This window comes from Gordionus sp. m RMFG-2023, chromosome 1, assembly GCF_954871325.1.
Source record: "Gordionus sp. m RMFG-2023 chromosome 1, tfGorSpeb1-WG-v2, whole genome shotgun sequence".
Taxonomy (NCBI): Eukaryota; Metazoa; Nematomorpha; class Gordioida; order Chordodea; family Parachordodidae; genus Gordionus; species Gordionus sp. m RMFG-2023.
In genome coordinates, this window is record NC_088775.1 from 24,981,047 (window position 1) to 24,997,509 (window position 16,463).

The 16,463-nt window shown below is 25.1% G+C and overlaps 1 protein-coding gene across 1 annotated transcript in view; it reads right to left on the reverse strand.

Moving 5' to 3' along the window:
• Window positions 1-16,463, reverse strand: part of LOC135925930 (FHF complex subunit HOOK-interacting protein 1B-like) — a 91,480-nt gene that overhangs the window by 20,146 nt on the left and 54,871 nt on the right. The window contains exons 5-7 of the mRNA XM_065461524.1: window positions 14,929-15,026; window positions 2,138-2,296; window positions 985-1,071 (exon numbers count right to left, since the gene is read on the reverse strand). Coding sequence (XP_065317596.1) covers window positions 985-1,071; window positions 2,138-2,296; window positions 14,929-15,026 — 344 coding nt within the window. The remainder of the gene's footprint in view (window positions 1-984; window positions 1,072-2,137; window positions 2,297-14,928; window positions 15,027-16,463) is intronic.

Below are 16,463 nucleotides of genomic sequence, written 5' to 3' on the forward strand. Positions count from 1 at the left end.
GGGCAAATTATTATATGTTGTTTTCCTTATAATAAATGCATTTGCAATATATTTACAGTTTAGTGGTAATGCGGTGGCAATAATGACTTCGAACATATACATTTGAGGTAAAAAAAATTCATTATAATGGGATCGCGATAAATGTTTTGCTATAATGTGTTCACAATAAATGTTTTGCTAAAATGTATTCGCTCTAAAGTATTTGCTGAAATAAATTCGCGATTGGGTATGCGACATTGTCTTGGCTATAAATATTTCGATAAAGATGGAGGAATTGGATTCGCTGAATTGGTTTAGCGATATTACCTTTGTGATAAATGTTTCGTCAAAAAATTTGCCGAATTGACCTGATACGGATGTAACTCTATATCTATACATGAATCATTAAGCCCCCCCCCAATAGATAGTTTTTTAAAAAAAATAGTTTTGTTTAATTTTCTTTTTAAATATAATTTTTTAATATATTTTTTATAAATATGGTATATAATTTTTAGATATATATATTTTTATTTTTAATATTTAGTCAATAATTTATCTTATTGTAATCTTTTAAAATTGAATTTCAAAATAAAAAATTTATTTAATAAAAAAAAATTATACATTCTTTTCAATTATTTTTTTTCATATTTTACTTGATCAAATAAATTCCTTACTAACATTTGTAAATTTTTATTGAATTATTTATAATATTTAGAATTTTCCAAATTCTAGAATATATCATTTTTTTATTATTTCTTAAAAAAGAAAGGGACTATTTTTTATATGAGCCTGAGTTGGAGTGGGCTAAAAAATTTATAATGGGCAAGAGAAAGTTTAAACCAACAGGCGGGCATGTGGGTATATATTTTTTCAAAACCATAAGTGGGTGGGTTAAAATATTTTTAACAATAGGCGGGCGGACTTGAGGGCTAAAACCCGCTCATTGCAAACCGATCCAAGAAAGCTCCATCATTTACTTTTAATGTGACTAAATAAAATATGTACTTGTAAAAGACATTGACCTAAGACCGGCTTGAGAAAACCTTGATATATCATGGTTATAAGTTGTTCACGTATTCTAGGATGAATTTTCTATAGGGGGAGGGTTGGGGTATTTTTTTGTGAATATAGTATTATTAAATATTAAATTACCACTTAGAGAGAGAGGCACGGTCCAAGCTGGATCTAGGCAAAAATTATTCGGGCCAGACCAAAAACCAGCCGACCCCTTCGATTTTTATAAAATTTGGTCATTAAATAAAGGTTAATGTAACTAAGAAACAGCCAGAATTTTAGCCTCCTAACATTTATATTTTTTGAAGATATTAGGATTCAAAGTGGCAAAAATAATATGTGCTTTATTTTCCCGAAAAGGGGCGCCATTCTATAAAAATTTAATATAATTTAAAGATTTATTCATCTTGTAAGTGAAAATAAAAATAAATGGGCGGTTCAACCAATTATAGGGAAAATATTTATATACTTTTCTAATTATTTTAATCGATTTTGAGAATGAAACTGGTCGCTTCCCAGACCGATTTTTTTTATAAATATAAAAGAAGAACTTATTAATGTCTAGTCTTAAATTTTTTATAAAAATTGAAAGTCCTATTATTTCCAAAAAATCGTTTATAGTTCTTATATATTAAATAAAATGGCCGAAAATTGGGAAAAGGTATAATCTTTGTATGTAATTTTGATATTAAATTTGTTATTTACAATCATGTAGTTTTTAAGATATGCTTAATTGAATGAAGGCAGATAATGATAAAAATACGTCATTTTTGCTACTTTGAACCCGAATATCTCCAAAAATATAAATATTACGAGGCTAAAATTTTAGTTATATTATTTAATTACACTAACCATTCTTTGCTTACCAAATTTTGAAAAAATCGAAGGGGGTCGGCCGAAAATCTCATTTTTTGTTCATTTGACATGGAATGACCATAATAAGGCTCATATTTTACTTTAATTGCTTGAATACACGCGATTTCTCTTAACGATCATAACAAAGATTTTTTTAAAAGATACTAAAATTTGACTATTTTCCACTTGAGCATGCAAAATATAAGTTTTAAAAATATTTTTTAGCATTCCTAAATCGAGTTAGAGAGACAGTATATAAAATTCTATATAAATAATAATAATGACTAACTTGTATAGAAACGTCGAGAAATTCCAAGTAATTTATGGTGTCAAGTAACCCGGGAATCTCTAGTATGGCTTCCTTGTTTATTTTGTGGGGATGGTCGGGGGGCCAATCCAGACAGCGGGGCAGGTTGGAATATAAACAAGCTAGGGTGGCGGCGGATACCTACAGTTCAGGTAACATGCAATTAATATATAAATGACGAATCGATATAAAATGAACTAGACAAAGAATTAATTGTCAAATTCTAAAAATAAAATGTGGGTTAATTTTTTTACTATAGGGTAAATTATTTTAAAAAAACAAACAATTAAAATAAAATAACAATATGTTTTTTTATTTTTGCACAACCCTCAAAAAATAAATGACAATCAAATATATAATATATAACAAAACAGATTTAAAAAATACATACGGTAATTTTTTTGCATTTACAATTTTTATATAATTTAATTTTTTTTATAAAATACATACGGTAATTTTTTTGCATTTACAATTTTTATATAACTTAATTTTTTTTATAAAATAGAGTTTAATATTTTTTTCAAATGTTTAATATACGACAAATTTTATCTAGTAATACAAATTCATTTACATTAAATCCTGATCCTGTTTTATCTAATTCAAATTCAATACCTAATATTACAAATAATTTCCATATGATCAATTCTTCCTCTGTAAGTGGTGATTCTATTACTGATCCAACATCGGCTATTCCAAGAAGAAAATATACTAACTTGAATAAGGAAAAAATTGATTATTTGCCACCCTATTCGCCGCAACTAAACCCGATAGAAAATTTTTTTGGAGTGTTAAAAACAATATAGGTCGATCAATCCCCGACCAAATACTCGAAACGAAATAATTAATAATGTAACATCAATTCTTAATGAATTTACTATTCCTTTTGATTTTTCAAATTATTATAATAAAATGCATCAATTTTTGGAGATTGGTTATCGAAGACAACCAATGAATTAAAGTAAATTTATAAAAATATAATTTATATTGAAATATATTTTAAAGGAATTTAGAAAAAGGAGAATATATATATAGGGTAAATTATTTAAAAAAAACAAACAATTAAAATAAAATAACAATATGTTTTTTTATTTTTGCACAACCCTCAAAAAATAAATGACAATCAAATATATAATATATAACAAAACAGATTTAAAAAATACATTAAAAATTGGATATTTTAATTTTCGTTTTTTCTTTATATATATATTCTCCTTTTTCTAAATTCCTTTAAAATATATTTCAATATAAATTATATTTTTATAAATTTACCTTAATTCATTGGTTGTCCTCGATAACCAATCTCCAAAAATTGATGCATTTTATTATAATAATTTGAAAAATCAAAAGGAATAGTAAATTCATTAAGAATTGATGTTACATTATTAATTATTTCGTTTCGAGTATTTGGTCGGGGATTGATCGACCTATATTTGTTTTTTAACACTCCAAAAAAAATTTCTATCGGGTTTAGTTGCGGCGAATAGGGTAGCAAATATTCTATTCGCGCTCTAAAACAATCAATGAGGTGGCTTTTATGGATGGATGCATTGTCCATAACAATAACTGCATCACTCGGTAGAATATTAATTAGTGCATTCATATAATCTCTAAATAAAAGGTATTATAAGGTCCTTCAATGATGCGATAAAGTATCACACCATCGATTCCCATAGTGCATAATATACTTATATTCTTACCATTAGATGGCGGGACTTTAATACTAGGCGTAACATTATATGGAAACAGGTACAACGTGCAAATTTATGCCTGTCTCGTCTAAGAAGAATAATTTTTCTTTGGCTATATTTAGTACTTTTATACAATAAATTTGGCGTATATTGATTGTGCCGGATGTGTTTCTCCTATCTGGCTCTTTTCCTGCACGTTTTTTTGACCATCCTATTTTTTTAATATATTTCCGTATAGTTCCTTCGTTTTTTGGAAATCTCGGAGGTAAATTTTCTATTATATCTTTAATAGTGAATGTATTGTTCGCCATTAAAAGATCGATTATTTTTCTTTCTACATCGAAAGGTGTCTTTATTTTTTCTGCCTCTCTTTCTAATTACATATTCTTTCAAAGGATCTCCGATGATTTCGGGAAACGTTTCTCGCCTTAATTTATTAACAGACGATAACGACATATCTATATATTTAGCATATCTGTCATTTTCATTCGCTCTCTCTCGGGTACCGATAATAATTTTTTTACTATTACAATTTTTTCCTTATTCCAGTTAGTATATTTTCTTCATGTTGGATCAGTAATAGAATCACCACTTACAGAGGAAGAATTGATCATATGGAAATTATTTGTAATATTAGGTATTGAATTTGAATTAGATAAAACAGGATCAGGATTTAATGTAAATGAATTTGTATTACTAGATAAAATTTGTCGTATATTAAACATTTGAAAAAAATATTAAACTCTATTTTATAAAAAAAAATAAGTTATATAAAAATTGTAAATGCAAAAAAATTACCGTATGTATTTTATAAAAAAAATTAAATTATATAAAAATTGTAAATGCAAAAAAATTACCGTATGTATTTTTTAAATCTGTTTTGTTATATATTATATATTTGATTGTCATTTATTTTTTGAGAATTGTGCAAAAATAAAAAAACATATTGTTATTTTATTTTAATTGTTTGTTTTTTTTAAAATAATTTACCCTATATAAAGAAAAAACGAAAACGCAAGGTCTAAAAGTCGAAAGGCTGCATGATACGAAATACTAAAAAATAATATTGAAAATAAAAATAACAAAGAAAATGATTAATGTGTAATTTGATTGATTTATTGCTTTTTTTAGGAGAAAAATATTATAATAGCATTCATTACATTATAATATATTAAAAAAATGGAAATTTTAAGATCTTTTTAATTTTTTTATTAATTTTTTGAAATAAATTGCAGTTTTAATTTTATTTAATTTTTAATTTATATTTTTAATTAAATTATATTTGGTTATTTTAAAATAATGGAATTTTTAAAATTATATGTATATTCTATTTAAGTTTTTTTTCAAAACTAAATTGATAGTAAGTTAAACGATATTGTGAGTACTGGATTAGGGAAAAGGCTAACATCTTAAACGTAATTTTAAGTATCTTTATATCATTCTACTCAGAATTAAATTTCCTATCCAATTATGCTTAGATGTATTTTTTTACGTTTCCGGTTCAAAAAATAACATTTTTGTCGCGAAAACGTTCGAAGGGAAAAGGCTAACATCTTAAATTTAATTTTATAAATTTTTATATCATTGAACTCAGAATTAAATTTCCTATCTAAATATGCTTTGATGTATTTTTTTACGTTATCGATTCAAAAAATAAATTTTAAAAATTTTTTGGTGGTAAAAACATTTTGTTGGAAAAGGCTAACATCTTAAACGCAATTTTAGGTATTTTTATATCATTCTACTCAGAATTAAATTTCCTATCCAATTATGCGTAGATGTATTTTTTTACGTTTCCGGTTCAAAAAATAACATTTTTGTCGCGAAAACGTTCGAAGGGAAAAGGCTAACACCTTAAGTTTAATTTTAAAAATTTTTATATCATTGAACTCAGAATTATATTTCCTATCGAAATATGCTTTGATGTATTTTTTTACGTTATCGGTTCAAAAAATAAATTTTAATAAAAATATTCAAAATTGCGTTTAAGATGTTAGCCTTTTCCCTTCGAACGTTTTTACCACAAAAAAATTATTAAAATTTATTTTTTGAACCGATAAAGTAAAAAAATACATCAAAGCATATTTAGATAGGAAATTTAATTCTGAGTTCAATGATATATAAATTTATAAAATTAAATTTAAGATGTTAGCCTTTTCCCTTCGAACGTTTTTACCACAAAAAAATTATTAAAATTTATTTTTTGAACCGATAACGTAAAAAAATACATCAAAGCATATTTAGATAGGAAATTTAATTCTGAGTTCAATGATATAAAAATTTATAAAATTAAATTTAAGATGTTAGCCTTTTCCCTTCGAACGTTTTCGCGACAAAAATGTTATTTTTTGAACCGGAAATGTAAAAAAATACATCTAAGCATAATTGGATAGGAAATTTAATTCTGAGTAGAATGATATAAAAATACCTAAAATTGCGTTTAAGATGTTAACCTTTTCCAACAAAATGTTTTTACCACCAAAAAATTTTAAAATTTATTTTTTGAACCGATAATGTAAGAAAATACATCAAAGCATATTTAAATAGGAAATTTAATTCTGAGTTCAATGATATGAAAATTTATAAAATTAAATTTAAGATGTTAGCCTTTTCCCTTCGAACGTTTTCGCGACAAAAGTGTTATTTTTTGAACCGGAAACGTAAAAAAATACATCTAAGCATAATTGGATAGGAAATTTAATTCTGAGTAGAATGATATAAAGATACTTAAAATTGCGTTTAAGATGTTAACCTTTTCCCTTCGAACGTTTTTACCACAAAAAAATTACTAAAATTTATTTTTTGAACCGATAACGTAAAAAAATACATCAAAGCATATTTCGATAGGAAATATAATTCTGAGTTCAATGATATAAAAATTTATAAAATTAAACTTAAGATGTTAGCCTTTTCCCTTCGAACGTTTTCGCGACAAAAATGTTATTTTTTGAACCGGAAACGTAAAAAAATACATCTAAGCATAATTGGATAGGAAATTTAATTCTGAGTAGAATGATATAAAAATACCTAAAATTGCGTTTAAGATGTTAGCCTTTTCCAACAAAATGTTTTTACCACCAAAAAATTTTTAAAATTTATTTTTTGAACCGATAACGTAAAAAAATACACCAAAGCATATTTAGATAGGAAATTTAATTCTGAGTTCAATGATATAAAAATTTATAAAATTAAATTTAAGATGTTAGCCTTTTTCCTTCGAACGTTTTCGCGACAAAAATGTTATTTTTTGAACCGGAAACGTAAAAAATACATCTAAGCATAATTGGATAGGAAATTTAATTCTGAGTAGAATGATATAAAGATACTTAAAATTGCGTATAAGATGTTAACCTTTTCCCTTCGAACGTTTTTACCACAATTAAAATTTATTTTTTGAACCGATAACGTAAAAAAATACATAAAGCATATTTAGATAGGAAATTTAATTCTGAGTTCAATGATATAAAAATTTATAAAATTAAATTTAAGATGTTAGCCTTTTACTTTCGAACGTTTTCGCGACAAATATGTTATTTTTTGAACCGGAAACGTAAAAAAATACATCTAAGCATAATTGGATAGGAAATTTAATTCTGAGTAGAATGATATAAAGATACTTAAAATTACGTTTAAGATGTTAGCCTTTTCCCTAATCCAGTACTCACAATATCGTTATACTTACTATCAATTTAGTTTTGAAAAAAAACTTAAATAGAATATACATATAATTTTAAAAATTCCATTATTTAAAAATAACCAAATATAATTTAATTAAAAATATAAATTAAAAATTAATAAAATTAAAACCGCAATTTATTTCAAAGAATTAATAAAAAAATTGAAAAGATTTTAAAATTTCCATTTTTTTAATATATTATAATGTAATGAATGCTATTATAATATTTTTCTCCCAAAAAAGCAATAAATCAATCAGATTACACATTAATCATTTTCTTTGTTATTTTTATTTTCAATATTATTTTTTAGCCTTTCGTATCATGCAGCCTTTCGACTTATAGACCTACCCAATTTTTAATGTATTTTTTAAATCTGTTTTGTTATATATTATATATTTGATTGTCATTTATTTTTTGAGGGTTGTGCAAAAATAAAAAAACATATTGTTATTTTATTTTAATTGTTTGTTTTTTTTTTAATAATTTATCCTTAAAATTATTTTTAATAATACCCCATTCGAAAAATGGGATTTTTTTTTAAAAAAAAGAGGGATTATTTAGCTTAGACAAATATTTACGCGAAAACCTTTTCGATTACTAAAAATGCAGACTACTAATAAATATTTTTGAGCTCAAATACATAGCAGCGAAAAAAAATATATTGTGAAAACATTATCTGGGATACACATTATGGGGCAATATTGATTTAATTTAAACTAGTAATAGGGTTGCACAGATATTTTTGTCAATAATGGCCTGGTTATAAATGTATATATTTCTAAATTGGCACAAGATTGGAGGCTATAATTTGTAATGCATAATCATCTTATAATATGATATAAAATCACTTTTTATCAACAAAAAAATATTTTAAGGATGGGTTGGCATCGGCACATAAAATAAGCTCACAATTTGGTATTGGTAAACCGATCCAGTTTAAAACAAATTTTAAATCATACGATTCTAAACACTTCCTTAGAATATGTTTAATAGTAAGTTGTAGTAATCTCGATATTACAAGATGTTAATGCATAAAAAATTAGCTGCCAATAGGGTGCTAATTCAGAGATATACACATTTATAACTAGGTGATTTCACAATAGGCAAAAATTTAGGTACATAATAAATTATAAAAGACCAAGGATATATTAGCAAAACTACATTATAGAATATTGTTTTCCGGTGCACTCATATCAGTGCATTTCATGGTAATTGACATTCACGGTAATGAATTTGGCGAGAGTATGAGATACAACTAAATTATAATATAATTTCACGGTAAACAGAATGGTTATATCCTTATTATAACAGATTAATGTAACATATAATAATTTATAAGATAATGAAATTTGGAAAATTAAATCTTATAAAATATGGTAAAATAAAATGTTTTTATTTAAAAATAAAAAATATTAATAAAAAAAAAGAAAATCGATATAAATCATGATTTCTATTCAAAAAATATCTTCGATTTAAATCAATTTGATTTAATTAGCCAACCCTACACATAAATTTAAACTTAAGTTATCAATCATTTCACCATTCAAATTCAAAATGACATCTTGCAGACACCATTTCACTCCACCCATCTCAAAAAAAAGAGTATATAAAATATGCTTTTTATTATATTTCAATTAGTGATCTGCATTGGGCCTAATTTTTTAAGCCCGGCCCGAAATTTTTTAAAAAAGTTTAGCCGGCCCGGCCAGAGCCCGAAATTTTTTAAATAAAGTTTTGCCGCCCGGTCCGAATTTATTTAAATATAGAAATTAATTTTTATAATTACTCAAACTAAAATACATGTTATATGTCGTTTAGTTTCAATAAATAAAATCAAATATTTTTATTTTACATAAAAAATTCAATATAAAATTGATAAATTTAGATATATTTAAAAAAATTTCCAAGGTCCGACCAGACCCGGCCCAAATTTTTTATAAAAATATTAGGCCCGGGTCGGGCCAAACTTTGCAGATCTCTAATTTCAATAGTGAATTTTTTAATACTAAAAATTATAGAAAATGTTAATTTATTTCAAAATCGAATAAAAAATGGCGTATCCTATAGTATAAACAAAAAAGCTAATTATGATGTAAAATTAGATTCATGGGTGTTCAATAGCTAAAAATGATGATAATAAATTAGAGCTTTATAGTATTAAGATTAGGATTCACAAGAGCTTAAATAACCGATAATTTTTTAAATAAGTAGTCTTGTATGTTTTACGAAAGAAGGGGCGGGGGCACACATTTCCAAACAAAACTACATAACATTCATCATTTCAACCGTTATAAAATTGTTTTAAAAAAAGGTATCCCTAGTGAAAACTTCAGTTCTCAGAAGTTTATATAAGAATTTTCATGCGAATGTATGGTATAAATCATTGGTAAATTGGAAGGGCTCTTTGAGTTATTCTTCCATTATAAATCAAACACCTTTCGGCAGACCACTTTAGATTATTGTAGGCACATTATTTATGTTGTATTATTTGAAACGAAATCTTAGCTCATTAGCAACTATATTTCCCGAAATATTGGGAATTAAAGGTACAAAAAAATCGGTTTTTTAAAACTAAATTCGTTGAATACTGAATCTAATATTCATAACTAAGTCAATAATTGATAATTATTGGGGAAACATCAAAAAATTTTTTTTTAATATAAAGAATTGATAAAGCTTCAATTTTTCAACTTTTTTTCCAATTAATCATTTACTATTTTTCTAATAACTTCTTCAATAATTAGCGCGGCTAAATAATTATTTAAAAAATATCGTAAATAATATATATATAAATGTATAGATGACGTTATATATAAACATATCAATGCAATAAAAAGTTCTTTTCTATATCTTGTAAAATCATTTCAAGCCATTAAAATTAATTTTGGAGTAATATCAAGCATATTGAATAAAAAATAAATTTATAAAATTTCCATATTTTAAGAATAAATAAATAAAAATTTAAAAACCTTTTTATTCCTTGTAAATCAATTATAATAAAAAAATTTAACGATAGAAAAAGCCTTATATTGGATTAAATGTTCATATATAGCACATTTTTTTATACAATATTAATGATATTTTAATTTTTAAAAAAATTATCCAGCTGCGCTAATTATTAAAAAATTATAGAAAAATAGTAAAAAAATAAGAGAAAATAAAAATTTTAAAAATTGAAGCTCAAAATATATTCGAAAGATTAATTTTAAAATGACCAATATTTAAAAAAAAATTAATTTTGATGTTTCCCTATAATTATCGATTATTGACTTAATTAATAATATTAATTAAATATTCGAACTAATTTAGCCTTTCATTTAAAACAAATATTTAATATCAGTAAAATTTTATAAAAGTCGATTTTCACCTTTAATCCCCGTTATCTCAGGCAACATAATTGCTAATGAGGTATGTCTACAAGTTTTTATGGATATTGAAAAAGGTCTGGCGAAAAAATCTATTTTCTTGCTTTTTCATAAACATATTATTCAATATGTTTGCGACAAGGAAAGCTAATACAGTGAAACGATACACATGTTTAAATATACTATAAAAGGGGGTAAACAAAATAAGATTTTATTTTTAATAGAATAAAGATTGAAATTAAATATGGACAAGCAATTAATTAAGAAGATTTATAGTTGATTAATCATTATAAAAAAAATGTGTTAAAATTTAATTCAAAATAAAAAATTAAAATACTTACATATTAATTATTTTTAATTTTTCTTAAATAATAAAAAAAAATGTTTAATATAGAATCTTTATTATCCAATAGTAATACTAATTTTTCCAATTTAAATGAAAACTCCCAATCTTCGTCGAGAATTCAAAGACCAAAAAGAATACACAAATATTGGAATAAAGAAAAATTAGATATATTTACCAAAATGTTATCAATGCCGGAAGAACAACAAATGTTTGATAAATTTTAATTATAATTTTTATGTATTAATTATTTTATCGAAATTATTATAAAAGTTTATAGTGTTATCATATTTTTATCGAAATAAATGGATATACAAAATAGATTACATTTAAGAAATTCTAAAATATTTTCAAATATTAAAAAGACTTTTTACAAAAAATGATTTAGAATTTTAAATGAAATTTAATCAAATATCTTACTTGAGCATTCTCAAAGAAAATAAGAAAAAAATTCATTTTTCATCACAAATTATATATATGTAACACATTTCTTTTTATAATGATTAATCAACTATTAATCTTCTTAATTAATTGCTTGTCCATATTTAATTTCAATCTTTATTCTATTAAAAATAAAATCTTATTTTGTTTACCCCCTTTTATAGTAAATTTAAACATGTGTATCGTTTCACTGTATTATCGAATTTTCGAATAAAAGAAAATAACTCAAGCTCTGGCATCTTGGACAAAATATAATTAAAAAAAATAACTTGATTATATTAAGATAAAAATTGAAGGGAGTAATTATATCGATTAAATATGGATAATTAATAAGTAATTTTAATAAGCCTCTTTTCTTCCCAGGGAAGAAAGGAAGATCGTATTCATTTAAAAATTATATCCATTAAATAGGTGTAATCTTTCACAGTGGGCATTTAAAACATTCACAAATATTTTGTGGCCCCAGGGTATCCCTTCTTTAATTAAACCGAAATATAGCTCCAACACCCCAATCGCCCCCTCCAAAATCTCTGCCTACCCCCAAATTAGTTAATATGGCCAAAGGTTGGGAAGTGGGCTTTGTTCAGGGAGGGGAAATAAATTTTGAAAATAATAGATTTATCCAGTGACCCCTACAACGGAGGGGGGGTCCGAAGCAACTGCTTCTATAAATTTCTATGGGGGTACTTTTTTTTTTTAAATTTTTTATTTTAAAATTTTTTAAAAAAAAATATTTATGGTCGATGTTTAGCAAATTAGTTTGTTATAAGATATTTTTTATCATAAAATTATTTTTCCACTTTCAAGATTTGACGCAAAATTAAAATTTTATCAAAGTGAATAGTAAAAATTTAAATATTAAATCTTATATATAATCATTTATAATTTTTAGATCATTGTCAAAATATGCCCAAGAATATTAACCAAAAAAAATATAAATGCTTATCTCGCAATCAAGCCTTCTGGGGGAACAGGCAACAAGATGGCAATATGATGAGCCTCATTAAACTTATTGCAGATTCTGAGCCTGTTCTTAAAATGTATATACAAGATAATGAAGAAAGAAGAAGTGAGAAAAAAATTAAGGGATTAAAATCTAAATTATATTCAAATCTGTTATCATATAATAATATAAATATTCTTATTGAAACCATGAAAAATATGGTTATAAAAAAAATTCAAAAGGAGATTGTATTCAACAGGTGCTATTCAATTATAGTTGATGGCACATATGATGTATCGAAATCAGAAGCAATAGCTTTGATAGTGAGATATGTTGAAAATAGCGAGACACCTAAGCCCGTTGAAAGGCTGATAGACATTTATTGTACGGGAAATACAACGGGCCTCGATATTAAAAAGAATATAATATCCAAGCTTGGCTCCTTGAATCTACCCCTCGAATTCCTAGTGGGGCAAAGCTATGATGGCGCCTCAAACATGAGTGGAAGAATTAATGGAGTGCAGGCTTTGATTAGAGCGGAGGCGCCAAAGACAGCTTTTATTTGGTGCTATTGTCATCGTTTAAATTTAATAGTTGTTCAATTATGCCAATCAGTAAAAGAGGTGGGAAATGTCTTAGGAATATTAGACGAAATTTACGTATATTTTAATGGTGTTAAAAGATATGAAGTGCTCAAAACATGTCAGAGTGATTTACTGACAAAATCACATAGATTTTTACGCATCAAGAATACCACTCGGTAATATTATCTTAATTGTTTCGATATATAATGTTTATTTTATATTTATAGAAGCTGGCTAACATCATATAAGGCGATTGTAATTTTTTTCCTACTTTATGATGCTTTGAGGGCAGCTTTGGCAAAATTAAAGGATTCTGAAGATCCTGCCACTTCCACTATGGCTAGTGCTATAGTCTATAGAATAGAAAAATTTTATTTTATTTTATCACTATGTGTTTTGGATAAAATATTGTTGATAACAAGCTTGGCTTGTACAAAATTGCAAACCATTTCGAAGGATATAGAGTGCAATAAATCAAATTCAATTGGCAAAAGATTGCCTGATTAATATGAGAAGTATAATTTAAATTATTATCTTTTATTATTTTATAATCCTAAAATATATAATAACACTGAATTTTTGGATGTCTTTACAAAGGCCCAAGATTTTATGAAGAAGAGAAATTTACCTTTTGATTTTGATAGTTCAAGACTTCAAACATTACAATCCAAAAAGGAGAGGTGTATATATATACTTTCATCATTAAATATAATATTTTATTTTAGCTTTAAAATCAGTGTGTTTTATGCTGCACTTGATTTAATTATTATGCAGTTTAGTGAAAGATTTAACGATGAATCGATAAAATTTTTGAGTCAAACATCATTTTTTACCCCAAAGGGAATGGCGGAAAAGGCAATTGTTAAAGATGATATCAAGGATATCTGTGAATTTTATAAATTAAATACAAGTCAAGTTTTTGAGGAAATGTTGATGTTTAGAAATATTTATAAAATGGCTAAAACGGGGGACGTAATTATTACTCGTGACCTAGAGGTTAAAGAAGATTTGTCAGATTCTGAGAATTGTAAATTTATTTAATTAAAATATTTTTACTAATACATTATTTAGCTTCTTCTGATGATGATAATAATTCTGAGATGAATGATTCAGACTGGAGAAACTATTCATTTATTTTACCTTATAGTCTGCTTATAAATTTTTCTGCTTTCCCAAATTTAACAATTTTATATAAATATTTATTAACTATTCCTACTACATCATGTACTGCCTAAAGGGTCATGAGTAAAATTAAACTAATTAAAACAAGACTTCGTAGTGTCATGAAAAATCCATTTCTTAATAATTTAACCATTTTATCAATGGAAAATAATTTATTTAAACAATTAAATATTGATGAAATTATAAATTCTTTTGCTTTCTCTTCCCCTAATTTATCTAAATTATTAATTTAAAAAAAATATTTTTAAAGCATATATTTTTTACATTATATTTATATTATAATAAATATTGAAAATTATTTTTGAAATTTATTGGTGTCAAAAAATAATTTACAATGGGGGGGGGTACTTTAGGGGGGTATTCTGCTTCTATCCCTCAAAAAGTGTAGGGGTCACTGGATTTATCCAATCTTCCAAAACAAGTCTATTTGTGTATAAATCACGTGATCTGGAGGTATCCCACAAAAATTATCTTTGGCACGACCTTAATTAATCAAAGAAGAAGCAAGTACATTAGTTAATCAATGAATTAAATACTAATGTTTTTTTACCGCGCTAAAATTAGATTTTTCTTCGATAAAGCGGGCGAGGTCATCGTGGACGGTCGAAAGACAAGTGTAAAAAAGGAGCGAATTTTTGGCTAGTTGGCCTGCGATTTTTTTGATAAATTTGATTACGTCTAGATCATTAAATTATAGCTTGATTTAATAAATATTTCTAAAAAATTTTGTCATTGAGAAATTAATTTTTATAAAAATATATGATATTATGAACATTTTGAATGTCTACTAATTTTAAAAAAATCTATTATAATGCATTACACGTTATATAGAATAATAAAAGGAACAGACTTGAACTTCAATCTTTAAAATCCGGGGCTCACGAATACCATATACAATATCTAGTAAATTTAGAGCAGAATTCTTAAAATGTTATATCTGCATCTTATCTGGTAATGGGGGTAAAAATTTATCAAAAAAACTGAAGGAAAAAATTTAAAAATATAATTGTTGCAAAAAAAATTTGGATTTTTAAAAAGAAAATATAATTATATATATACGAAACACAAATTACTATCTTTTAAATAAAGTGGAGAAAATTTTTAAGCTAAAATATAAATATTTAAAAAAATAAAGGCAATAGCATCGTTTAGGGATTCACCGATTTATCGGATCGGATTGGGCCGGTATTTCACCCTTTGTTATCGCCAGATATGGTAAAATTTTCCGATCCGATAAAATGGCGTCTTAATTTTAAAAAAATTATATTTCTTTTACATATAATATTGTTTATTACTTATTATTTAATAAATAGATTAATGTTATTTTATAAATAAGTGATTTATAAATAAAAATATTTTATACTTTTAGATTTATGAATATAAAACTATAACTGATCATTATAATATATTTAAATGACTTATGTTATGGTATAGTTAAATCAAAGATGTTATACTATTAAAAAGTATATGAGATGAGTAGATTAAGCTAACGATTAGTATTACAGAATAGAAAATCCGATATGCTATCGGATCGGTAACCGGCCCGATAATAATTTTATCGGTGATATCGGATCGGGCTACAAAAAGTGGTATCAGCTAGATTTAGTCGATTATTTTAAATTAAGATAGCCAAAACAATATAATGCAAGCCTGGAGATTTCGTTAATAGATACCCAAACCTTTCTGTCATGTATGCAAAATCTCCAGACTAGCGTAATATTTCTTAAATAAAATATTGGGTTACCAGTTTTTTAAAATCGAGCCGTTTGCTATAGTAACCTTTTTGAAATATTTATATTGATGACTTCAATTTTTTATATTTATTTTTGATATAGTTTTCAAATAAATTTGAAATAAAATCGATTATTTCAAATACCTTGCACGATTCATTTGTTCTGCAATTACTATCAATTAGGCCTATTGAAAAAAATTCGAATTGAATAATTACTAATACGAATAATAAATTATGTGTTTTATGCGAATATGAATAATTATTTATTAGATTAGAATAAAACGAAATTATTCGGAATATATAATAAATTGTTTTAATAATTTCTATTTGATTACCTGCCAATCTGACTTGTA